This window comes from Varroa destructor, unplaced genomic scaffold (assembly GCF_002443255.2).
Source record: "Varroa destructor unplaced genomic scaffold, Vdes_3.0 BEIS01000003.1, whole genome shotgun sequence".
NCBI classification, from domain to species: domain Eukaryota; kingdom Metazoa; phylum Arthropoda; class Arachnida; order Mesostigmata; family Varroidae; genus Varroa; species Varroa destructor.
The window spans coordinates 51,106,781-51,132,495 of NW_019211456.1; the positions used below are offsets into that span (position 1 = coordinate 51,106,781).

Genomic DNA, 25,715 nt, shown 5'->3' on the forward strand with positions numbered 1-25,715 from the left:
CATTGGCGAATTGCAGTGCTTCCTCAAATATTCAATTCAGTGCCTCAAAGTTTTCATTTGCAAATAACCTTTACTTCAGGTGCTCTAACTACCGCTAATACTATAAATACCTAAGAATCAGAACAATCCATGATACATTGCTTCGGAAATCTCTGGGACAACCGAAACAAACCGCTGTGTGCGTGTGTAAAACGAAAAGGTCTGTTCATTTTTCTCTGGTTGGCAGTTGTAGAGTTAAGATATTTTCGCGTAATTTGTGATAATCCAGTGAAAATAAATGTCTGCAAGTATTATTATAAGGATTTTTTGAGCTATTCTGAGTGACTCTTGATGCTTCAGCAGTATTTCTAAAGCAGCGAGATGATTTCATCTGCAAAGTCTCTCTTAACAACTATTTCATCTAGTGATGTAAAACCGAACAAGTAAGGATCGTCCCTTGTACACATGTGATAAACTACTGATAACTAGAATAAAAATATCAAAGGATAAGTTTTATTAATGACAAACTTCGACAGGATGATATTCGAATAAACCGAACCAAAAAAAAATTGTCAGAACGTTCAGAAAGGCTTCTTCCTTTCGAGCTTTTGAGCGGATATCTCTTATGCTCTATGCCGAAGGATATGTTTTACCTACCAGGCTGTGAAGTAATATTTATTTCTAAGCGGATTTGCTTGACTGGAGAATGGGAGAGGAAACCTCTGCTGTGTGTGGATGGGTTTTTCGTAAGGCATATTTACCCCTTGAGAAAATGGTCACCTGTAGTATCAAACGGGGGAGCTAATATGTAAGCCTTGCTGTAAGCAACAATAGAAGCGTTTTGTCGTTTCTATCATACAGGGTGTCTTATATCTGTGTCGAAGATTTCTTCTCTAGAGCCCCGTAATCAACGAATTTTCTCAAAATCAAGCTTGTTGCATATACAGAGCTTCTAGATTTGTTTTGAACAACAGATATATACTGAAATCTACTAAATTATTATCGACTACACTCTTTATTAACGAAAAGAGTTTTATTATGATGATTCAAGTCACCTGACGAATTGCCCAGTGCTCCTTTTTCGGATCTCAGTCATCTTTATCATTGAGACCTAGAAGTGTCTCTCGAAACTTCCGAGAACTAACTTCATTCACAACTGAAATTTTGATACGTGTTCGTTCAAAGATGACACTGCTAAGGATCAATCAGATTCAGTGTGGTAGAAGGTAACTGCGATAACTTGGAAATTCACATCTGAACATGTAATTGCTTAATCCGTATCTACGTTACATTGTGCCTAAAAATTTCAGTTTCAACTATAAAATATCGGTATTATTCTCATGCCGTTTCGTATTGCAACTTATCAAAGTGTTGTGTGTACTATAACTTTTTGTTTTGCGATATTTTCTGTAAGACCGAACAAGCGATTGTATAGACAATAAAAACCTGTTCTTCATAGGACTTGTGAAAGGCAAAAGTATCTCTGGTTCATGCGTCCATAAGCTGTGAAAGTTGACACATAATATATCGTTGCAATGTTTTATTTGACTTTCTGGACGTTATTTGCTTTTTATATTTAAAATGGACGAGAACTAAATGTTGCGGTGTGGCTAAACGGAGAATTTGACGGAAATAATGCTAACCTCATGAAGTATCAATATCGAAGTTCCATCGAAACGTTTCTTCGTTTTCCTTTCCACCCGGTAAATACAATTGTGCTTCGGATAACAGTTATCAGACAAGACGATATGGCAATTCGTTGATGGCAAACTATCCTAAAGAACTCGTAGTTAGTAGAATGGTTTTTTTTTTTCTTTTTGTATATTACATGGAGATTAGTCAATAAATAGTGATCCATCGAAGTGGGATTTCATCAATCGAAGGCGTCTATATAAATCATGTTACGATCTCCTATAATGTGTCAGGCCTTATAGCAATATATATATATATATATACTGCTTTTCGATCTTAAACACATGTTCCTTAATCGATCTAATATGTTCCCGCATCATTCAATGTTAACGGTATAAACATTTTTGTAAACTCTTCAATATTCGGTACTGTAAACCATAATAACATCGCTGTGTTGGGCTGTACCCCATGAAACCTTTACGGAACATATTCCAAAGGCAGTTTTCAGATAGCGAGGCCCACGAAATTTACGTGCTTCTTCTTTATTGTTAGTGTTTTTGTAATGGGGGTATTTATGCATCCCTCGCCAGCGTAGAAACACATTGAAGCACTCAATAGATCAGCAACAGTCTATCGCTTATCCAGTATTGTTTTTGGTCTTTTACGCTCAACTGATTTTGAATTTTCAAGTTTGTAGACTGATGCTAATTGGAGATTCACAAATTACACGATCAGCTCTAATGTTAGCCTTGTAAACACTGCTAAACCGATGTTAAGAGGCATTTTCTGGAAAAGAAATAAGTATTATTCCTAGAAATTGTTTTCCATTCAAATAGCTCACGTTTGACATATTTTGATAATTACGAACGCCGTGAGACTGATCGCCGTATTTTTCCTGAGCGATTAACACTGCCATTATTTTATGTTTATATTATTTTCTGCCAATAGCTAAAAATAAATTTAAACAACTCTGTGTAAATCCGAACCAGATCCTATCTGTTTAGCTGAAAAATTTCCTACGGTTGATGTTAGCTGATTGGTATTGCTTCTCCTGTATCTTTTGTCCTTGAGCACCGTACATGTGCTCTTTGATACGCTGTCTCTTGGTTACTAATGAATCAATACGAGTAATCGATAGATGGTTGGTCGCTCGTTTCCGTCGCAAAATTTACAATACAGGGCACGTTCTAATCCAAAGCATTATCAGTGACGATCTCTCAGACAACCTATACGTTAAAAATTTCGTTATTCAAACGATAGCTATACATCGTCAACTAAATACAAACAATCTAACATGCTTCAATTTCGACATAGAAACGGCTTTTAAAATATGTTAGTATGACGAGCCCATAAGGAGTCGGTAAGTCTAACGGAATTATTAAGCTTCTAACTTTTAACTGCAGGAAGTCCTTTCAAAGCAAACATCAACGCTAAATAAATTGAGAAGAGGCAGACACTTATAATAATAACAGTACAGGACCACCGAGATCAATAGTTTCGGCAGCCATCTTTTTTTTTTTGTTTATTTAGCTATCTCCGTCCTTTTCTTCTGTACTTACTACAATATGAAAATGGATCCATCCGAGTATTCTGTCATATTGTTTTGGTAGGCACTTTAAACAGAATCATTTGCATAGATAACACTATCGTCGTGATATATATATATCCGTATGGATTATACGTATATAATTTACATAATATAACAGTTTTGCCAGCGAGATAAACTGTCCGAAAGTTTTGGGGTAACCTTTTTCTGCTAGTTGTGCTCTAAGAAATATAATTTTATGGATTTACGTACTCGTAGTTTCGCCTCATCATCGTGATGTTGTGGGGACCCAGGTTAAAAAATTGTCTACAAGAACCCCTATAAGTCAGTGATATTGTCCCTAGAAGTTTGAACGGTGTTTTGTATGTAACGCAAGTTATTTCGATTGGCTAGCAGCTGCTGGAGCACGAGTCAAAGGCGCTGCAGCCACAGGAGCTCGCACAACTGAAATGAAAAACAAGAAGAGTTTTGTTAAAAGACCCCGGAAAGTAACATTGAAAACTTTTACTGAGAACAGAAGAAGTATCATACCTCAAATGTTCAATTTCTGTTGATACAATTTGAATGATAACAAGGCGGAACAGGTAGGTTTGTTTAGCTCACTTATCTTGTCGGCCTTACCGGAGCCCTGTCCAATCGATTCAGGGAAAGGTCCTCCGTAAGCTTCAATGGCGGCGTCGGGGCCAGAAGGAGCAGAAGAAATGTACACAGTATCAGCGGGATTTTTGGATTCCGTGCCCAACTCGTTGGTCTGAATTTCAGGATGGAAGCCATTTTCATCGGCTGTATAGGTTACATGACGCTCGCGGCCATCCGCCAGCTGTTTTTGAAAAATTATAAATAGATGTTATTGTAGCACATTGAAAACCCGACTGGTTAAATTTGACCGTCAAAAAATAAAAACAAAATACCGCATATTTTTCAATAGGACTGCCAACGAGAAGTTAGAGTCAATGACAAGTCGGTGTAATGAAATGACTAACCTTCAGAAAGAAATTTCCTTCGGCGCGAGAAGTTCCGTCGAATTTCTCTGAGTGTCCATGTGATCCCTCTTCGTTCTCAGAGGTGTAAGCGTATTCATAAGGAGTGGGCTGGGACAAATCATCATATTGTGCGGCTACGCGGGCGCCCAAACGAACCTCCTGAGCGGCCTAAAACAACAAAAAGTGCCCTTTTCGAAGGATCTAAATCGCTTAAGCTAGGGAATTAGGTTGGGTGGTGGTATGGCCTACCCATACAAAATGGTAAACGTAAATTCAGAAGTATCGTTCCAAAATTCAAAATAAAGCTCCACCGATTACCGAAGTTCTTGTTGACATCATATGGCTTTTTAGACAAGTATCGGTAGGTTCTGCTGCCAATCATAGGGCTTGTATCTCTTTTATTTTTAAGATCCGCAAGGAATCAATCAAGTCGAGCTTCATTTTTCGACATCCTCATTCTCAAAGCTACAATTCGATTTACTGTGTATTTTACTAGGTAAATCTTACCTTTGAAATTTATAATTAAATTGTATTTTGGCAGCACTGAATTTGGTAAATATTAACGAGCTTAGTCGGCTAACTATGACATGTAAACTTGCATTAGAGGTAGAAATGGTACTGCAGTTAAACAAATAAATTTTAGTGTTTGTCTCTAACTTAAACCTTTTTAACCTATAGATAAATATAGCTAGAAGTAACTTCAATGAACTCTATCCCGCACAAAAAGGTGGTCAAACTATCAGCAGAACTAAAATGATTCGGATATAGGTATAGATAGAGATAGGACAGTCAACGCTTATTAATGATATCTAATTATATCTCTTATTAATGATAACTATAGGACACTCCAAGCAATTTGTACCGAGGTCCTTAGATAATAAAATTATATTCAAACTTACAGCTCCGTAAGCTAGAAGGGCGACAGCAACAACCTGAAACAGATAACAAGTAAGGCGCGTATCAGGTCAGTCACTCAGTTCTCACCAGGTTAGGAGTTACATTGCAGGTTGCTTCATAACATGCTCGTTGTGCACTGAGCTGGATAAATTCGAAATATAGTTATAGTCGATTTCGAAAGCTACCTGCAGAATTGGAAAAATCGTTCGTGTCCGAAATCGAACATTGCGTTCTTATAAACACAATACTTTACTAAGGGGTCTTAACAGATTTTTATACAACATATATACATAAATCTAAAGTAATTAAACACTGCAGTACTTCGAATAAGAGATTGTTTTCTTAGATAGAGACTCTATTCCTACTGTCGGTTGGAGCTTGTGAGAGCAGGTACGCGCTACAAACATTGTTCGTGAAAACAGATTGAAAAGCTACTTACGCACTTCATGATAATTGACTATATAATTTAGTGCCGGTCTGATTAGCTATAACTCATGGATACCTCATTGGGCGGTTGCAGCCATCTTATATACCGATGTGACACAGGATTTGCGAGTGGCAGTCTAAATCGGTCCCGGTGTGACCGGGGTTCACCGTACCAACAGCTACGTGACTTTAACAATCTATCGCCGGCTAAACGTTAGCTAGAACGAAAATTATAGACTAGAAAATCAGTGCAATATGCTTATATATATATATATATATATACGATAAGCCCATCTACATCTATCTGCGCGGTATCATCAGCAAATATTAAAGCGTCATCGCTGCTATTTGTATTTGATCAGGCTACATTTCTATACTAGATGCTCATAGGTGGTAAGGTATAATTATCTATGCAACAGTAACCCCCACGCGTATCCAATCATCAACGAAATGGCTGTACTCGACAACAAAGGGGTCACATCATATATTCGCGGTATTAATATTAGCTGCTAGACGTTCCATGCACACACTACGACGTAACGTTATTTTGTCTGTGTACATATGTTCATGACCATGATAACTTTCAGAAAGTCATCGCAGCTGTTCGACAATAGGCTCACTCTGGGTTTGTCATTTTGTTAGCAAGAGAACGGTCCCATCCAGATATTTTTCTCGTGCAAATGAAGCGAACAGTATGTCGTAGCTATGAACATTTCAGATAAATTTATATATTTGTTTCTAGATAGAACAGCTCACATGGTACTATTGAGACTATAGTGCATCTGGGCTGTTTGGCAGAAGCATCAGTAAATACTGCTAAACCAGAAATCAGTTGAATGGGCACCTTTTAGTTCGGTTAAAGGTGATGTAAAGATAAAGCAATCAGATTTGACCTCAAAGGCTTTTGCTACAAAATGAAAAGCTCCAATCATTTTCAGCCCCGCTTCTGTTAAGTATTTTGAAGTTTCCAGATGTGGAACTGAGCGCATCATGATAGAAGTGACTGAACGAGGAAGAGCCTGTCATCATTTCACTATACAGGTATATATTCCTAAGAAATATGTCGAGATTATTGAATTTTAAATTTGATCCTGTCTTTCGGCTGTCTCTAGTTAGAGCTAATGCGGCTAGCTTGCTTTTTAAAATAATATAGACCTTAGAAGATTGGTCCTGCGACGTTTCCGGTGGACCCCAATACCGAAATAACCTGTTTCACAGACTCGTAAATATGAACTCTTTCATTACGTCCATGCGATGATATAGAGCGCGGGCTGTATTTTTAATAAACGCGTAGTGGTTATAGGCTGACTCATCGGTGGCTCAAAGGAACGCTCCATTGCGCGTCAGTCGTACGTGCCTGTGTCGGGAAAATCCGCCTTTTGCATGCTCTCTGATTGTCTGGATGAAAAATTCAAGTAGCGTCAACGAAAATAAACTATTAGAATATATTTTCCCCACATAGAGTAGAGAAAGAAGGAAAGTCTGTAAATTTTGTAGAAAAGCCCAGATTATTTTTAGAGTGATCCGTGAATTCGAAAAGGATCTTTAGAAGAAACAAACATGGGAGTGCCTAAGCCTTCACCTGATTAATATATAACACGATCTTTTTGCACGTTTTCGCAGATTCCTTGCCTTTTAAATTTTCGGCAAGTCTCCGGAAACATCACATCTGTAAATACCCTATTTTTCAGTTTACATTGCAGTTTTTAGACAAGTTAAGAGGTACGATCAAAGTGAATTATCCTTGAGGACAAATGATTATAGCTATATTGCTTTTGTTAGGTAAAGCTTACTTTCCGGCCCGAAGTTTTCCCAATAGGAAATAAACGTGTTTATTTTTTTAAATTCAAACAGAAACATAGTGCACCTGTCGCCGTGCACTTGTTGGGTGGGTGTTTATTATGCTACTATTATGTCGAACACTTCTTCTACCCCCATCAAGTTCTATGCCATTCGCTGCTTGATTCTGCTCGTTTGCCCAATGTCAACAGACTCTATAGATATAGATAATATAAAATGAGTTCGATTGTTCAATAATACAGCAGCAGTAATCTTGATACAGTCGATAGAGTAGACAGTAATATCTGGTAAATGTTGTCAATTTTCAAAAAATTGAACAAAATCTCTGCACACACGATCAAATTATTACCAAATCTAACTGTTAATGTAATAGCTAAAGGTCGTAGAGCATGTTTATGTGATCTCTATGTCAATGAGTAACTGTTAATTAATAATAGTAGGATCGGCCTGGTGCGTTACCTAGTACCATTTGTAGCATCTTGGAGAATCGGCCGTTAATAGCTTTATTCAAATATTTGCGTTTCCTTCTTGATCGAAGGAATGTACGGTGCTTCTCTCTGAGATGTAAAGCCGCTGCAGAAACATTATTTCACTAGCTGTATACAGACGACATGTTGATAGCAATGATTTCTGTCATCCGACTTTGTGCCGTCACTTGGGTACCTGTTACAAGTTGAACCGTCACATAGTTGTATATCAATCCAGTTGATCTGCTAGTTAATTTCAGCTGGGACGTTTTGTCGTACGTGAGAAGGTTCAAGAAAAAAGAGGGCGCTGCAAGCATTGAAACATATTGGTATCGGATGTGGCGCGCAGCAATGGATGCCGCAGATCTTTTAACAGTTGGCGTACGCGGGCAGGATTACAGTGTCGCAGATGCGCCAAACACAATTTCGAAAATCCAGCTTCGACCGTATATTATCAAAGCGCTCACGTTCGTAATAAACTTACTAATTAAATATTTGACTATTTTCAAACATCAAGTAAATAAAGTAAAGTAAATAAACGAAGTAAATTGGGGTATCTGTGGAAGCAAGTCCATTTATACTCGAATAGGTGACCAAAATGTCTGCTAGTGTTTTTTTCTTTTTATATATGGATCATAATATTAGAGCTTAGTACATGTATATTAGCGTTATAGAAGCAGATCGTTGTATTGCTTTTCTTTGTCAGCCACTAGAGGTATGAAACTTCAATAGCTAAATATGTTCTAAATAATATTATCATCTAGATATAAAAAGCGGATTTTTTTTATAGTCAGGTGATAATATTATTTTGTGTTTATTTGGAAACAAGTACTTTGCCCCTCGTAAAGTGTCTTCACAAGAAATAAATAATGCTGTTCCACCTTTAGCTGGTTATATCACAAATAATTCGTATTATTGATAATTATTGGAGCAGTGTTTTTTTTTTATATCAGATGGACATGAACTATTAGAACTATTATTATGATTCGCTCAGTGGGTAACATACTTGCCTACTAGTCTTAGGAACGCGTGGCGGGGCTAGGCTGGAATCCAAGCGCAGACACACAGATCATTTCAAGCTGAGGATCAAAGTCTAACGGCGATGTCATACGTAAAACTCGAAACATCTACGCTGTTACAGGGTAATCCGGCAAACTTCGACCTCAAATACGTCTTGAACTACTCTATCAGAGAAGATTTGGCTGGTGAATAGTTTCATTTCCCAAAGTAGCAAAGTATACTTAGAAATAAGCTCAGAAAAAAACATCTTTAGATCTTTAAAATTGACGTCTAATGGTCAGGAAATTCTAGAGTTTTTGATCCTTAAAGTCCACAGCGATGCGGAAATTCATCGAAGATTGGCGATGATAGCATAAGGCAAAAAGGCCGTAAGCGAAAGCGCAATACGTTGATGCTACAAATGATTCAAGAAGGTAGGTTGTCTTCATTCCCGCTTATTCTTCCAGTCTAAGTAAGTATGTAATTATAGAGCTTTCCATTAATGCTGGGCAAGCATATCCTAAACTATCGATTATAACTTTGAGAACGCGAACGTTTGTTATATGACTGTCTAGAAGTTGTCAGAGTATCGGAACAAGTATATAAAACATAAAGGAGATCTCTAACACATATTGAAATCATCAGTCCAGCCGCATTAGGTCAAAAGTTATTCAGTTTCAAAGTCTGCCCAGTTCGCTTGTAGCATCATAATACGTAGCGTAAATTAACCTCGAATATATCTTGCTCACTTTTTACGTTATTTGCGATCATGTCCTTTTAACGCACACGCTAAGCATGGTTTTTATTAAACTCGACCTTATTAGACCGACTGGGCAAAGCTAATACTGTTCGATTGTTTGTATAAGTGACAGGGTCTTTATAGCATATTTTACCATTCAGCTTTTACCAGCAGCATTACCATTATAATCAACATATAGGATCGATTTGGTGTATATAATTTAAAATATAAGGAGTCTTACTTCTGGCCTGACCGAATATTGCAAAAATAAAAAAATTAAACGAAAAGTTGCAAGCATTTCCTTCGTTTCTTGAGCTCAACCATGAACTGTGTACAGCTCCCTTTCTTAGTTCTTGTTGACCTTTAGTATTATTCGAGAATACCCATTTTTATGTACGGGCTATCATAGGAAAAATAAACTATAAATTTTAACGTCGTACATGCTAAGTTTGAGTAAAAGAACTATTCAGTGCATTAGAAAACTACATACTGCTTCAACATTCGGAAACGCGTTCGATGTGTGTGGTATGTAAGAATATTGCATATGCATATGTTTCCGCGTACGCAATAGCTTCGATCTTCATAAGTGGCTCCCTTCTCTTCGTTATATTCGTCATAGTCTTCGTCCGTGCTTAGCGACAAAGAAGGTATGTACAAGAAATCGACGAATAGGCGCCTTCGCCGCAGTCTGCCTCGCGTTGAACTAGGCTTGAAGCAGGAGACACCCTGCCAGTCTGCCATTACCTCCCTCCCCCTACAGTCAATTCCATTTTCTGTTCTGACCGTCAGCCGTTGCTCCGACTTCGATCCGACTCAGAGGGAAGAATGAAGCTGTAGCGTTAACTACAACAACTCCGACATCAGCCGCAAACGACACGAATCAATAGCCCTCACAACGCCGGTTCGAAAGAGAAGATGCTGGGTCTTGGCGGGTTATAAAAATCGATTATTATCAGGGTAGCTTTATCAGTCTCTCGTCTGATTCAAAACAATAAGGACATGAAGGTGTGTGTGTGTGCCTATGTGGACAGAGTGAACGGCAGAGACTATTTATATGCAGTGCAGTGCTTTTATTATTGCGCACGTCATTGGTTATTTTGTTAAGGATGTTTTTTAACGACAAAAAATTATGAGCTCTTCATATACATTTTGTGTACGTCATTCATTGCAGTCGAGGATAGCTTTTCTTGGTCATACGATTCGCAAAAATAATCGCTGCTGAATAAATTACGTCTCTCTGTAACGGTACAGAGCACGTACAAGTACGATAACTCTTCATTCAGCCATTATATGCAAGAGCTAGCTGGTGCCTATATCTTAAATGATTAAGCTAATTGTTGATGATTGATCTAGAGAACTCGGGAAAAAGAAGAATACTTATTATTTTTGTATGCGTTACCATAGCTTTAAACAGGAGGTTGCAACACGAACGTGTTACGTTAATTCTGCTAAAAAAAAATACTAACGCTATTGCAGGTAGTTGTCGTTGCCGTGGTCGTCGTCGCCACAGCAGTAAGTACGGCTCAAATTTTGCAAGAAATGCGCATCCCCAAAATCGTTCCTTGGAACAGCACTTAGACCAGGTCTATTTAGTTATTGCAGAAGTTAGGCTCTATAGAAATTGCACGAACTGGATAGAAGCCTTTTTCAAACTTCTTTCAGCTTGGCCAGCGTGTGGTAACCCAGTACGATGATCTGTCACAACCTACCCCATATGAATATGCGTACACAGCTGAATCCGATGAAGGATCCCACGGACACTCCGAGAAGTTTGATGGAGTGTCCCGTGCAGAAGGGAACTATTTCCTCAAGGTCTGTATCAAAGAAAAAAAAATGTATATATATATATATATGGAAGCAAAAAGATAATGTTTTTCTATGTATACTACTATAGTTAGCCGATGGACGGGAACGCTACGTGTCGTACACTGCGGACGAGTCCGGTTTCCATCCCGAGATCCAAACAAATGAGCTAGGCACAGAATCAAAAAACCCTGGCGACGCTGTCTACATTTCCTCAGCACCTTCGGGGCCTGATGCCGCTATCCAGGCATATGGGGGCCCTTTCCCTGAGTACATCGGGCAAGCTTCGGGTGCTGGGATTGTGCCTCAAGTACCAACTCTACGTCGGTCGGCTAGGGTGTAGCCCCCTATATGCTAGCTGTAACTGTTCATAACGATGACCCTCTTCATTTGTAATACCAAGAGGATCTTACGGTAACTGATACATCCTGGCGCAGGAATATATTCACTATGTTATATTGCTGAGTTATTATATGTTATATAACTAGCCATTGTAGATGAATTCATATTGCATCGGTAATAAAGTCCCCTGTCTATGACTATCAATCGTACGTGTGATCATTTTCAGTTTTTCATTCAATTCAAATACACTATTACTAGATCGGTACATAACACAGGAAGAGGGGAAAAACTGAAAATACTACGACATCAATCCCTTTATTACATTGACGTAATTGACTGTAATTTATAAATATCGTACCTGACAATGATTAGCGTTAAGATCAAGACGTTCGTTCATAACATAAATACTCGTAATCACCTAAATACAGGCTCAGTGGTGACACCCGTTAAGAACGACTCTTTATATTTTCAGCTATTTCTTGCCTACGTTATATAGCCCCTACAAAGCGTCGATTGATTAGGAGTCTTCTTGCTATTCTCGCGCGGCGCTGATCAAAACCCTGTGGATGCAACACTCTGTACTGACATCAATGAGATCTAATGATTCGCAACGTTGGGATGAAATTATCCTCCAGCAGTGGAGAATTCCATGATTTTTTGTTTAATCTTTTTTTTGAGCTCTTCGTCGTTGAGTTGTTCAGCCGTCAATAGACTAAGTCCCAACTGATCTTCGCGCGTAAATGGCTGTGCCATCTGCCGCAGGAACTTCTTTACTACCTGCACACCCTCCTCTGTGCTCAGGTTGCATAGCGAGTCCGTTAAGTACTCCTGAATCCAGCTGAAATCGGATTGACATTTGTTTACTAGCCATGCTAAACACAGTTAGCTATAAGCGATTAATACTGTTAGTATACGAATCAAGCTCCAAATAGAATGATTGTTGTAATTTTTTTAATGCATACGGAGTAGGGCAAAGGTCGCTTGAGAGTTTTTCAAAATTCGGCAGGTTGAAAGTCTTCATTTTACGTCCGTTGAAGTAGGTACGGAGTAAAATGTAGTAAAAATATGGATTTAAAAAAAGTCCACTGAAGACTTTCGAGCCTGTTCCGACCTCATACGTGTGCGTAAGTAAACCTGCCAGCAATGCAAAGAGTTGAGGGTAGAATATCCAGTAGTAGGGCAAATGATAGCTATAAATTATGACTATTTTTTCTCTCACCGTGGTAATTTACTCTTTTTATCATGTCGAGAGAACCTCTTGTCTGCGAATACCATCACGCCGTAATCGGTTTTTCCCCTGAGGGCTCTGCCAACACACTGTGCTGCATGTCGCATAGCATCAAACGTTAAAAAATCATTTTCTTTAATCTGAAATTGATCTCGTAGGAACTCTAGGCGCGCTCGTAGCACGCGACTCTGAGTGAAGACATATGGAATGCCGAACATTAACACAGCGCGACCCAGATGATGATCGAAGTCGACTCCCTCGGAAACCTACGCAGAACACAGAATCAAATTGATAGCGTACAAAAAACAAATCAAGACTGGAATTGTACTCCACACAAAAACGCATTAGTTGACGCGTAAAGTCTTTTCTGCACTTGGCAAAACGTACGCTAAGTTCAACTTCATTATTCCATTTAGCAACCGCTAATCATGTTAACATTCACCTTCCCTCGAGCTACCGATAACAGCACAGCACCCCGACCGCTCTCCACTGCTCTCACATAGTGGAGAAGGGCCAGGCTCGTTTCCGCTGAATCTTGCGTTTCGATAAAGAGCAGTTTACGACGCAGAACCTAAAATAAGGACAAGTGAATTAAAATAGCTATAAAATAATGCATTTTTAAAGATCGTGTCATTACACAGGGCTCGTTGCTTCATCGATAGATTGGGTATCTAGTTGCTCAGACGTACCTGATCGACGATTCCCTGCTCGTACCAAGAAGCTACCACGTTCTCCAGGTACTGGTATGACGTAAAAAAGACTACAATTCCATCAGGTACCGCTCCGCACATCTCAACTAAGAGATTGCCGTAATTACGGATGACGGCCATGTCATCACGATTTTCATAACGCGATGAAATTGCAACCTTATAGTTGGAACAAAAAATTTAAAGCGGGTTTGTAGTGACATAAATGTAGCATAAATATAATTATTGTCAGGACTTTTCTAGCTATTGTATACTTTGCCTGAGATGATCAATATAACAAAGCATACCTGATCATTTCCTTTACTGATAACAATCGGGCAGATTGAAGGTCGGGCTAGGGTCATTGTAAATGAAGCCATAACGATGGGATGAAACGCGAGAATCTTCGGATACATATCCAACGGTGAAAGCGTTCCCGAAGTAATGATTACTGATTGGAAACGCTCGAAGACTGGCCTTATAGCAATGGACGCATCCATACAACTCAGCTACATGGTGCGACAAGACATCATCTGAGCGTTAAGTTCATATCAAACTTCGACTTCAAAGAGATAAATCTGATTCAATTCAATATGAAGTTGTGAACATTTTACGTATCTTCTGCAATATAGATATACAAAGCAATATACAGAGAAGGTCAGTATACCTGCAACGTGCAATTGGGAATGTTGGGCGTTCTGTCGTCGTACGGTTCAATGATGAGAGTAAAGCCCTTTGTGTATGTTGAGATCAGGGTAGCAAAATGGCAAAGTCGGACAAGTGGCGAAAAATTTGCTACATCTGAGATTTCTAAGGAGCGAAGTAAGCTTGCGAGTCGTTCGGCACAAAATCGCAACGGTTTACGTTCAATACAAACCTAGAGATAGAGACGCCGTATGCGACGGATAATAACGGACTTAGTCAATTGAAGCTTGAAAAAAACTATGAAGACTTAATCATCTTAACTCTGGCTGCTATCTTCTATTCAGGACCATGCAGTTTGCAAGCGTTTCTAACTATCAGAACAATCGAATCTCCCCTACATTTCTCACCATTCAGCAGTAACCAGTCAAAATGAATTCGGTGAAATCGTAGCCGATGGAAGGGCTGTACATACAAGCGACTGTCGAACTCCCTTCTATATATAGTATGTAGATGCATTTATATTTTACTTTTCTCGACCGTAGTTCTCATTGGTAAAAAACATTGATCAATAAGACTTTCGACACATTCTAGTCAGCGACAAATATAAATTTCATTTTGATATGCCCATCGTGATATACGCCTTTCATTTAGCCTGGTACCTGTTTGTTAATATCTTTAAGAAATGCCGCCGGTGATTCTTGAATAACGTGGGTCGTTCGCATACGATACTTGACGTACTCATAAAGTCGCCGTAGAAACGCAGTAAAATGTTCGGCAGTTCTTATTGTTCCCGGCACAGCCTCCTGGAGGACTTCATCTGGCAAGACAGGATTTGGCATAATGATATCCGTAGCACGAGCCTGAGCTGCAGTTCGAAGGCCAGCAACCTGCGACAATAACAACAACAACAACATGGAATTTCGTCATAACTCCGAGGTATTCAAAGTTTATTTGTTACACAGAATCATATTAAATAGCAAAGAAATACTGCTAATGTAACGCTAGCGGTAATAGTCAACGGGTTAGTGGATATGTTAGCCAGCAATTTTGCATGACCAGAATCATGCACCACCGTCCAGATACAATTACCGGACTGTCTCACAATCGGTCTAAAAACGTTTGGCTTTGGTATGGTACAGAGGCTAACATTGAAGCCGCATGGTTGAAGGCTTTAATGTTGTTTACCTGTTGCACCTTTTTTTCTATTACTATATCTATTTTAAGTATATAATGCATCTTCAGCATTTGTGCGTTTATCATAATGACATTTTAAAATGTATCAAAGTTTTGCAGACATTCCACCCATCTTTGAGGCGCTTCAAGGTGCTTAAATCTGATAATAGGCGTTTCGCTTTTCCAATATCTTTCACCGCAAATCTCAGCTTTGAAGAGGTCGTACACTTAACGCGACTCGTATTATCTTTATAAACTCATCTAGCTAGAGAAACAGTCAATGCTTTAAGCACCCATATATATATATATATATATGGGTGCTTAAATAGCGCTGATTACCAATCCCTACGAATCATCTCTACCAAGTTCGAGGTATTTTCGCCGCTGTTACTGTGTACAAACGAAATGTACAGTAAGTAAAACGCGTTTGCGCCGATATTAGCGCGTCGTTCTTACAATTGGCGGCAGCGAAAGCAGAGCGATGCTGAGTTGAAAAGAGGTTTGTCATTTTCTGAATGAAATGGTCGGCCAAATTGTGAGGCTAAGGATCGTAGGGGAAAGTGAAACAGACAGCGTAAAAGGGGCGGGTCATACGTGAGACACAATCATATCTCAGTTACTTGTAACAGGACAATGGATTAAGACATTGGAAGCAGCTCAGCTATCCGGGTCTTGTTGCAAAAATCTTGCCTAGACTAGCTTATAGACTGTTAACAAACCCAGCTAAATCGTCGTTCGAATGGACAGCAAGGGGGGCGTGCGGTGAGTCTAAGGCCCATTTAATTTAGCGGAAAAATTACCCCAGCGGCAAAATACAACACACGCTGTCTGACAACTAGCAGTATGTTGCAGGAGAAAGTTTATTCTATAAGGAAACGTCGAACTGCTTTTTGAGTTTCACAGGTTTCTACAAGATGTCTTGCCAGTGTGATAACCTGTGAACCGCCTTAGTGCGTCATTGCCATCGAACTAGTGAAATTTGTGGGCAACCACCGGATGCACTGGTGTATAGCTAAAGCCTTACGGGATTAGTCGCCAACGTCTAAATCAAGAATGTGTATGCTGGGTAGAATCGTTTCGAGACCAGATACCCTAAAACGAGCCAGATTCGATAAGTAATAAATAAATACTACGTAGAAAGTATTTGTTGGAGATACGTGGCTCCTGACAATGCCTGGCTTGAAATCTAAAAAGGTTTAGAGTCAGATGTTCAAGGAGCACAACAATGTGGCCTTTTTCTGGATGGGATTTTTACTAGACCTTGTTAAGTCTAAGAGGTGTCCTGGGGAATCGAAAGGAACTGAGCGCTACTGCGGATTGTGGGAAGCATTAGCTGCTCCACGATCACCCTCCTTCGCTCAGGCAACGCCAATCTACATGCTGGAATCCGAGAAACTGCAACGAGTACTAAAGCGCTTTTACACTGGCCCCGGAATATACTAAGTGGTCAGGATGTTGGTGGCTCAGTCTGAATGTTACCTATGTCCGCTATTATTTCTAAGAATCCGCAATTAATACAACTTCACACATCCGAGGCACATCCTGGTCTCGTGGCAGTACTCAACGTTATCGGTAAAATTGATTTTAACATTTTCTTCAACGATGGATTTTTTTAGTCTCGCATGAAGGAACCTACTTTTAGGGCTTTCTCGCGCAAGCCAGCACACGCTTCAGCCGGAGTGTTAGTGTTACTCACATGCAAGTTCATACCCTCCGCTCCAAAAGATAGCTCGCCCTCAGACGGCGTGCCGGTTGGATAGCACTCCGAATGAATCCTTGTGATAGTTTAGTGGGTAACGTGTTTGCCTGCTAATCTTTTTTGGGACACGTTGTGGTCTGGGTTCGAAACTGGGCATAGACAGAGTTGCTTTCGCGTCGGGAGCCTGCCGTGTTACAAAATGCCTAACGACGATACTGGACATAAAACTCAATGACAGATCGGAAACAACAACGTCTTGGCTCCTTCGTGCAGGATTGATCCGACATGGGTGTTTTCTCTGCGGCTGAACCTATGGAGCTTTCATCGTTCCTGCAATATCCTTATTACGACCAGCCATCCAGAAAATAGATCAATCGTATCGATTGATCTATTTTCTGGAAGGTTGAAGGTGTTACTTTCAACGACACGACGGGAACGTCGCTTGACGCATCCCCCTCCCCATGGCCTTCCGCGCTTCAGTACTAGGACAAGTCAAACCTATTACTTCGGTTTGTCTTGTCTTTATAACCTGCTGCAAATACCCTTTCACCGAACAGCATTGGCACCTAGCATGCCCACTCTACTGGGCGTATTTCCAAGAGCGGCTGTCTAATTTCCAGCACTTGAACTTTGCCTAAGAATTAACCTTAGCCGCTGTGATGAAGTTCACAGAGTAGTAGCCTATTTTCAAATAATAGTCAGGAACACGTTGAGTACGAGCCCTAAGTAGCATGCAAACCCTCCCGTTCAACGTCTCCCGTTCGACTCGTAGCGGCAAAAAGCCGCCCTAACCAGCCGCCTTCATCGAAAGGATCAGAGGAATCAGTGCGGAATTTTTTCCCATTTGGTCAAGCGAAACGAAGTAGACTGGCGTAGATATTCGTCCTGATCCTATATAGTTGCTAGCGTGCATCTATTGATAGATTAACGTTTGGATACGTTCAATGGGTAAAATAACTCTAGGGGGAGATTACCAAAAAAATAGCAGCGTTGCTACTACTTAAGTTTTTCACATGTAAAGCAAGTTGTCCAATTACCAGTTTGTTGTATTCTTCTTGCAGCTGTCCAGCATCAGTCTGGCGAATGTGTCTTACGCGATTTTCGACAACGACGAGATTTGCGTTGATGATATCCAACATTTTCCGATTGATAGTTACACTCATGGCATCGATACAGACGTTGTCGATATTATGAGCCTCATCAAATACAACAACACTGCTACAACTCAGATCCTGAAAATAGCCAATCCGCACTCATCTTAAGCGTGCCTACTTCACTGTTAAACTTCAGCCATACAACAGGATCGTACGAGCACAAATGTTCTAGTGTTATCCTTTTGCTATCCCTAGGAAAGTTGTTCTTCAGTATATTGCGAAACACGTGTTGGCAATGGCATGTTTACCTTGGACACAATCTCAGCAATTTTTGGATCCAGCAGATAGTGGTAACTGTAGATGACCACATTGGCGTGCATAATCGCATTTCTAGCGGTAAAATACGGACACCAATAGTTTCTGTGACCGTATTCCTTCAGGTCGTCAATGCCGTACACACCGGGCGGTAATACCATTTCTCGTCCATGTGTGTCAAAACTTTCGTAGAATGTACAGGTGCCAGCGCCAGCTGTCTCTGGCTCACTTTCTTCACCTCGTCGATAGGCTGAGGTCATTGCGTAGCATTTAGCGTCAACAACGCGGCCATCGCGCTCTTCGGAGACAACAGGATGAATGCAGAGATTCTTCCGAGATGTCAAACACAACGCCAAAATGTCGTGTGATGGATTTGAAGCGACTGCACCCTCTTTGCGATAGTACTCACGTAAACGACGCACCTGCACAAACAGTAGGGTCAATGTAATGACTTAAGTACGTGCCTTCGTTCAGCGAAATAAGGACACAGGCATAATAGTGCTTAACTAGAATAGTCATAAGCATTATCATAGTATGCAAATTTCAGTAATGGAAAATTGTGATTATGGTTATATGGGAATGTATTTATTGTACTACTTTCCATCTAATCAAAGCTTGCCCGTACCTCTTCAACGACTTTTTCAATCTCGGGCAGCGTACGTGAACAGTACACAAGCTTACTGACCCGTTGTGGATGTGCTTTCTGATAAGCTACGATCAACGAAAGAAGAGTAACCTGTTCTCGAAGAAACAAACCAACCAATATTTCTGTTAAAAATGAAGATTCTCATAGAAGCCACACTATATATATATATAGGCGTGGTTTACTTATATATATGCTTATACAAATAGATTTAGTTTGACATTAGTAATACGGCTAGCTATTATCGTTGAGTTCATGTAGGGCATATGGAAACGTCGATAGATAGTCAGATCTTACTGGAAAATAAGCGCGCTACCAACGTTAGTTAATAGAGGCTAGCTTGGGTTCAAGCAGCGCTTCAAGATGGACACCTGCTAAATATACTATTACCAGATGCTTCTGGTTTCAGCCGTTGATTTAAAACGAAGCGCTCATGAAAGTCTCTTAAATGTTAGTCTTTTTTTAAATGTTATTTAGATAGTAGCAACGTGTCTTGTTACTAACAGTTTTTCCGGTTCCCGATGGCATTTCTAGGACCCCATGTCCTTTAGCATCAAGGCAGTGCTTCAACTCGAGCATATAGCTGTACTGCTCAGGATAAATGTAACCGTACGGGAAGAGGACCTCCAAGCCGTCGACGTCGATTCGCATCTTCGCTAATGTGTGGTACCTTCAGCGGTCATGGGTTTCGTTTTAAGAGCATCACCTGGGCGCTAGGTACCGCCAGGGTAAGTCAACATGATTTGCTTCTATAAATATTCATCAAGAGAAATCGTTAGAACCCACATAGTGTTTACACTTTTTTCAGAAGGTCGTCCAACACTCGATCGACGATTGCTTTCATTAGAGTCAAATACGTTCTGTTAATACGATGTACATGAAGTCGATACGTTAATGAAGCATTAGAACCTCGCGAACCCTCTGTTCGCGTTACTGTCTCACTTATTGTTCTGAGTAGCGGTTTATATTCCTGTCGATGACTAGCAGGGTACGTCCAAGCGGTAGAACCTCAGTCTGTCGGTGGTTTTTATCCTTTTTCCGTTAGTGCCACCAGCATTTGCGTTCAGCATTTATCCATCGATAAACTTAATTTTTTTCTTATCAAACTCGTAATAGGCTAACAGTTAGTTAACTACTGAGCTGTATTTTAGGATTATTTCATTTCAACAAATAATAAAATCCTGCTCGCTGGAAGTAACGATTGAATGCCGCAAAGATTATTCGCAATATAACTTAAACTTAATTATAAGTTCAATTATTAACCTATCAAAGATTCATACTTACTTCGCAAAGATCCGGCACAAAACAGCTGAGCTGAGCAGACCGGTGGGCCTGTGAAAGAAGCGGTCTATAACAACAAGTCGTCGTATGATTTCGAAACTACTCAACGCGCGCATTGTCTATCTCCCGTAGCTGCTACTTGTTTCGTCTGGACTGGCCCTCTATAAGATTCCTACAAAATAGAAACATTGTTATTGACAAAAATTATATATTATTTTATGTATACATATTTAAATAAACGGTTTGAATTAAGAAAACGTGCACAATTCAGATAACGAAGTACAGCCCTGCATGCGTTATGCCTATGTGTGGGTTCGTTGCATCGGACCTCCACTTGATTTGATTTATAAAAATAGTACGTTCATCTCTCACAAAGAACGCGCATTTCTCTATTGGTCTCATATAGCAAAATGAATCGCTTAGATTTAAATGAAGTTGCAAAATAGTTACGAGGAAGGCTGCTTAACATTATTAGTAGCTCAATTCTGCCATGCAGAAATTGGTCTTCTATGCAACAAAGGCCGACTTTAGCAATTTATTGAAAAACTAAGCTTCAGTGTGTCGTAGTGCACACAGTCTGCTCATTATAGGCTCCGTCAGCACTAGGTTTCGACAGGGTCAGAAATGGTGATGCAAACCTGTGGTCCTTCAAGTGCTTAAAGCATTAATCTTCATATTTTCGGTTCGTACATTGCATGTAAAATATCTATTAACAACAACGGTAAATGAGTAGAAGCTTGTGCACGATACAGGTATGTGTCAGTTTGACCCGTCAATAGATAGCAAACGTTTGTACCAAATGTAATTAAACGTATTTATTAACAACTAATTGTCTCGTGAGCATACGTGTATGATAACCAACTGATATCACTCATTGTTAGCAGCACTAATATATATAATTCTCAATATACGTGCCGGGGTTTCTGGTCGCGGCCTTGTTCATTTTTTAGTAAATGCTCCCCAAACCGTGCCGTGAAGCGGAAATGCATTTCCCTCAAATTCAGCTGAGGTATTACGCGTTTTTATGCCGGCGACCTTCAGATCTTCTGCGAGATGCCAGTGTCGCTTTCGGCGATGACAGGGAGCCTGTAACGAAAATTTAAGTTGTTTACGAGAAATGATACACGTATCTCTTTTGAACAATGCCCACCCAAAGCTCTTTGTATTGCTTTTGCTACCAATAGTGATTGTCGAGCATTTCCCAACGACGCTTGAATGTTGCGCTGGCATTTTAATGCACTAAGCCCCAGTTTACTTTGATACTTTAGGACCAACTTGACTGTCAACATAATACCCATTTATATTGTATCTCTTTCTTTGGGCTAACTAGATCAAAATGTTCAAAATATAAACGAGTGTGTGACTTGGTTTATAGGAAGAAAATATATAGTCACTGTAATGTTCGTGTGGACACGAGGCGCATTAAATTGCAGAGTAGATGTTCGATCGATGTCAATATCAGGCCAAGATGTGGTTGTCCATGATGAGCCGTTGTTGACCGAGGAAGGAAATAGGCAGAGACATTGCGTTGCGTAAACTGCGGTCTCGTAAACGCTGCCAACGTATAAGAGCTTGGCTAACGCAAATTCAAAATATGAGCAGGTCCAATATGCGACGTCCGCTGAAAGACTTCCATTGTACAAATTGAACACCTTCAACGTAGATGGCAACGCGTCATGTGTGCAGTTCAGGTGTGCAGGCCTAAATATGGTGCTTGTGTATCCTTAGAGGAAAAAAATAAAACCGGCCGAATACGGCAATGATGTATCAAGACAAGACTAGTATCATGAGCATAGTATATTTGCTTATGAGTTTACTAACGCTACGGAGCACAAATAAAAATGACAGAATCAAGTCTTGCCCGAACCGTTTTAATAGAATGGGAATTTCTATTAAGAAACAATTAGCGCAGCTAAATACTCGTATATCTGGATCTTTCGGTCACAGACAAATATAACAGACCAGCTCCCTCGATGGACGAACGATCCCAGTCGTCACTTCATAATCATCAACACAAAAAAAAAGCGTTTTCAATCAACGCCTTATTATTTTCACGATGTAACAGCACGGTAAAGGTGGGTCGAACAGAACGAGGGATATGCATTAGGTTGATTAGTTCATTATCGATGAATGGACGACAAAAATTATAATCAATGTTGAAACTAAGTCACCGTATAAGACATCGCCTACCACTAGATATGGCACAAAAACACTTGAGGTCGGACATTTTAACTCTGACATTTCTTCTTCGGTGGATGAAGGAACACCGCGGTGGCTGTACGACATTTTGCACATTAACCATTTAATACGGTCGAGAACCCGCTTTCAGAACCTACCTTCGAATAAATTACTCAAAAAAATAGGTGAACAATTAAACTGCCACCAACGTATCGTGGAGCTCGCACACAATAAATGAAGGGCGCGTAGAAGTACATTTATTAATAGTGTTTGTCGACGTGGTACTTCAATGACACGGAAGAGAGCCAAGACCAGTTAACTTAATCCAAATGCGGGGAAGGTCTCCGTCCTTGCTTATCACTATGTACTAGACACCTTAATAACGCATGCTGGCCTAGAGGCCAAATATTTGCCCTGTTTCGTGTTTTCGAATTTGTGAAAAGACAAACCATCAATACTGTTTCCATCTCCATTCGTTTGCACATGCAGACGATACATCCAAGTTATGCTTGACACGACCTAAACGCTGCGTCGCATTTGAGAATTATTCGTAAGTTTCTCACTTTTTTTTTTTTTTTTTTGTTAGTTCTTACGTGCCACGCCAAGCTAGTAGCAGATACGAATATTGATAGTTGGTGCTTCGAGGAACAACGTCGGCTGTCACAGGGCCTTTAGATGCCGCATCACTGGATGTAATAGTAACAAATTTTCGATAATATCTTCATCCCGTATTGGTACCTTCTTTGCATGCTTGTGTTATATCATACCGTTAGTAACATTAGCACTTCTGACTGCTTCGGAATTAGTTTAAACAATTGACATCCAGAGGAATGGCAGCAGCTTTAAGAGAATGGTACTATAACGTGATGGCCTTACGGTCTCGGCCTGATACCTACGATGATAATTCATATTTATCTGATGCAATGTGCCCTCATCGGTCATCACTGACCTACGCTGAGTATTGCGTGGCTCTACAGTAACATTCACTTACGTTCAGTGGAAAGTATTACAGCATAGACGCGCATGGCCTTAATTTACGTTATTCGATCATCTGCAGATTAGGCTGAAAAGGTATAATGATACAGCATAACGAGATTATATCTTTCTTGTAATAGATGCTGATATTGGTAATGTTCTTGAGAACTTGCTACTTCAAATGCTATTCTATTCTATTATGCCTCTCCTTGAATTTTTTCTTCAAAACGTGATAGCGATGAAGTAGACTAGATCAAGAAGACTTCAAAGCCAAAATAATTATCTAAACGAAACTTGCTTATTTTGACATTTGAATGAGGTGCAAAGGCTGCGGCCTAATTCACCATTATTAATCTACCTAGCAGAAAACAGACTCTCAACAATATCATGTGTAGGAAGTAAGTTTAGATAGATCTAAAAAAAAATCAAAATAGAATACTCAAAAGGCAATCAGAAGGTACGTGTATTTTATCTGACAGAGAAACGTTTGCAGAGAAAAATACAACTTGAGAGAAATTGAAAGTGTGCGTCATCGTAACTTTTGCATGAGTATAGATAGATAGATAGATAGATAGATCCGTCGATAAAGCGATCCGAATGTTGCAATCATTCTAAACCTTTAGCGGTTCCCCCTTTTCACTTCACTAGATTCTTACTTAAAAATTGGATCCCCCGGAACATTGCGGATCATCTCGACCACTGCATTCGTAAGGCATAATATGCACCACAACATGAAAGATTCCTTATGGTACACAGTAACGGAACATCACCAAGTCAACTGTTAGTTGTGAATTTCTCATCATTCTGTTAATTCTGAATATTAATTTAAACGTACCAATGATGCTGGGCAAGCGCAGTAAAAAACAATCCTTCATTGAAACAGAGATACTGACCGCTGAAGCAAAGGAACAGCTGGCAACACTGCACCGACGTTCCTCGTTTAATATAACAGTGAAGCATAAGCGGCGTCATAGAGTGCTCAGGTTTTAAGGTTTAAGTATTCTTATAGTAGATAGGGTTGAACATTGTGTTGTCATATAGTCAGGAGGGTCGTCATTTACCGCTATTGGGTAATGTGTATTCAATGGCGCCACATAACACTATTATCAACAATAATATCAATCAATCAATGCTAAAAAAAGTTACAGCTGACGGAGTTCTACGTAATGTGATGCTTTTGGGGCTTTTTATCTGGCAGTTTGGTATTTAACAAAGGAGAGTCGCGCCTCAATTGACCTGAATGTTTTTTTCATAGATTTAGAGAAGTAGACACACATGTTAAACGCAAATGCATACACAAAAGACTTTCGCAAACTTCTTGAGTGTATATTTATTTTTTACTGTTAATATATTGTGTACTTACATCTGTTTGCTTTAGGGTTTATCTTAGTAGTTGCGGCCCAGTGACGTTGTTTTCTGCATCCCCACATAACGATCCGTAGTCACCAGCCGCTATAAAGGCACTCATATCTTTCGCGAATGCGCGCCCTCTGGTTTCCACGCATGCATCTATTCGACCGCACCTCTTGATTTTATCTAGGAACGATCAATGTGTTGATTTCTATTTTTTCTATAATTCAATCAATTTCCCTGACGACAACAATTGTCTGTAAGCGCTTGGCAATCGAGGACAGATTTTATACTGCTAGTAGATATTATTGTTATTTCGGCAAAGAACATATAGTCGCAGACGATCATACACGCCACCTAGATGCTAACTGTCTAAATTAATAATGGAATTCAATAGAGATGAGAGAAATTCGTGGATGGAGGAGGAATGAACCGCTATATAATGCAATACGGATACTCTATTGTCTATAACACACACACACACATGACTAAATGAACACACAAGCATCACACATTGTGAAAATATGAATATAATATATTTTCGACCGTTAATGTTAGTATTTAGGGTTGTTAAGATTGCATCGCATAGGGATCCACACGCTTGTCTCCGTGTACACGCCAATCTTTGATTATATGGATTGTACGGACTGCAGATGCGTATCGTCAAAGAGGAACTCAACACGCTTAAATATGGTCTAGGCTACGGATAATTCCCGGACACTCAAAGAGATTTGAGCAAAAAATCACACCGTGCACGGTCCGCCACGTCACTTCGGTAGAGCGTATCGCGTACGTTCCACTCGACTGGTTCTGCCTCTACGAAGTCCTATTAAGT

General features: G+C 39.8%; 3 protein-coding genes across 6 annotated transcripts; 1 reads left to right on the forward strand and 2 right to left on the reverse strand.

The window, feature by feature from the left end:
• Positions 1-3,068: 3,068 nt before the first annotated feature.
• On the reverse strand, positions 3,069-7,901 carry LOC111247021 (cuticle protein 16.8-like). 2 transcript variants are annotated; one of them, XM_022797539.2, is made up of 5 exons: positions 7,730-7,901; positions 5,040-5,072; positions 4,141-4,308; positions 3,779-3,977; positions 3,069-3,601 (listed from the first exon to the last, which is right to left on the reverse strand). In XM_022797539.2, the coding sequence occupies exons 1-5, from the start codon at positions 7,739-7,741 to the stop codon at positions 3,534-3,536; spliced, it is 480 nt and encodes a 159-aa protein (XP_022653274.1). In that variant the 5' UTR covers positions 7,742-7,901; the 3' UTR covers positions 3,069-3,533. The 2 variants fall into 2 exon arrangements, with proteins under 2 accessions (XP_022653274.1, XP_022653275.1); XM_022797540.2 differs by lacking the exon at positions 7,730-7,901 and adding an exon at positions 5,477-5,912.
• A 2,393-nt stretch (positions 7,902-10,294) lies between these two features.
• Positions 10,295-11,817, forward strand: LOC111247022 (cuticle protein 10.9-like). Of its 2 annotated transcripts, none has more exons than XM_022797542.2 (4): positions 10,295-10,473; positions 10,945-10,980; positions 11,131-11,280; positions 11,363-11,817. In XM_022797542.2, exons 1-4 carry the CDS (start codon positions 10,468-10,470, stop codon positions 11,612-11,614), a joined length of 444 nt encoding a protein of 147 aa, XP_022653277.1. In that variant the 5' UTR covers positions 10,295-10,467; the 3' UTR covers positions 11,615-11,817. The 2 variants fall into 2 exon arrangements, with proteins under 2 accessions (XP_022653277.1, XP_022653276.1); XM_022797541.2 differs by lacking the exon at positions 10,295-10,473 and adding an exon at positions 10,509-10,621.
• An 86-nt stretch (positions 11,818-11,903) lies between these two features.
• On the reverse strand, positions 11,904-24,521 carry Xpd (general transcription and DNA repair factor IIH helicase subunit Xpd). 2 transcript variants are annotated; one of them, XM_022797536.2, is made up of 15 exons: positions 24,366-24,521; positions 23,547-23,618; positions 21,293-21,463; positions 20,381-20,549; positions 19,601-19,845; positions 19,079-19,189; positions 18,447-18,875; positions 18,082-18,276; positions 14,832-15,059; positions 14,195-14,404; positions 13,836-14,036; positions 13,531-13,707; positions 13,284-13,412; positions 12,833-13,107; positions 11,904-12,451 (listed from the first exon to the last, which is right to left on the reverse strand). In XM_022797536.2, exons 5-15 carry the CDS (start codon positions 19,745-19,747, stop codon positions 12,238-12,240), a joined length of 2,316 nt encoding a protein of 771 aa, XP_022653271.1. In that variant the 5' UTR covers positions 19,748-19,845; positions 20,381-20,549; positions 21,293-21,463; positions 23,547-23,618; positions 24,366-24,521; the 3' UTR covers positions 11,904-12,237. The 2 variants fall into 2 exon arrangements, with proteins under 2 accessions (XP_022653271.1, XP_086839391.1); XM_086983265.1 differs by having other exon boundaries at positions 24,424-24,503.
• Positions 24,522-25,715: the final 1,194 nt, after the last annotated feature.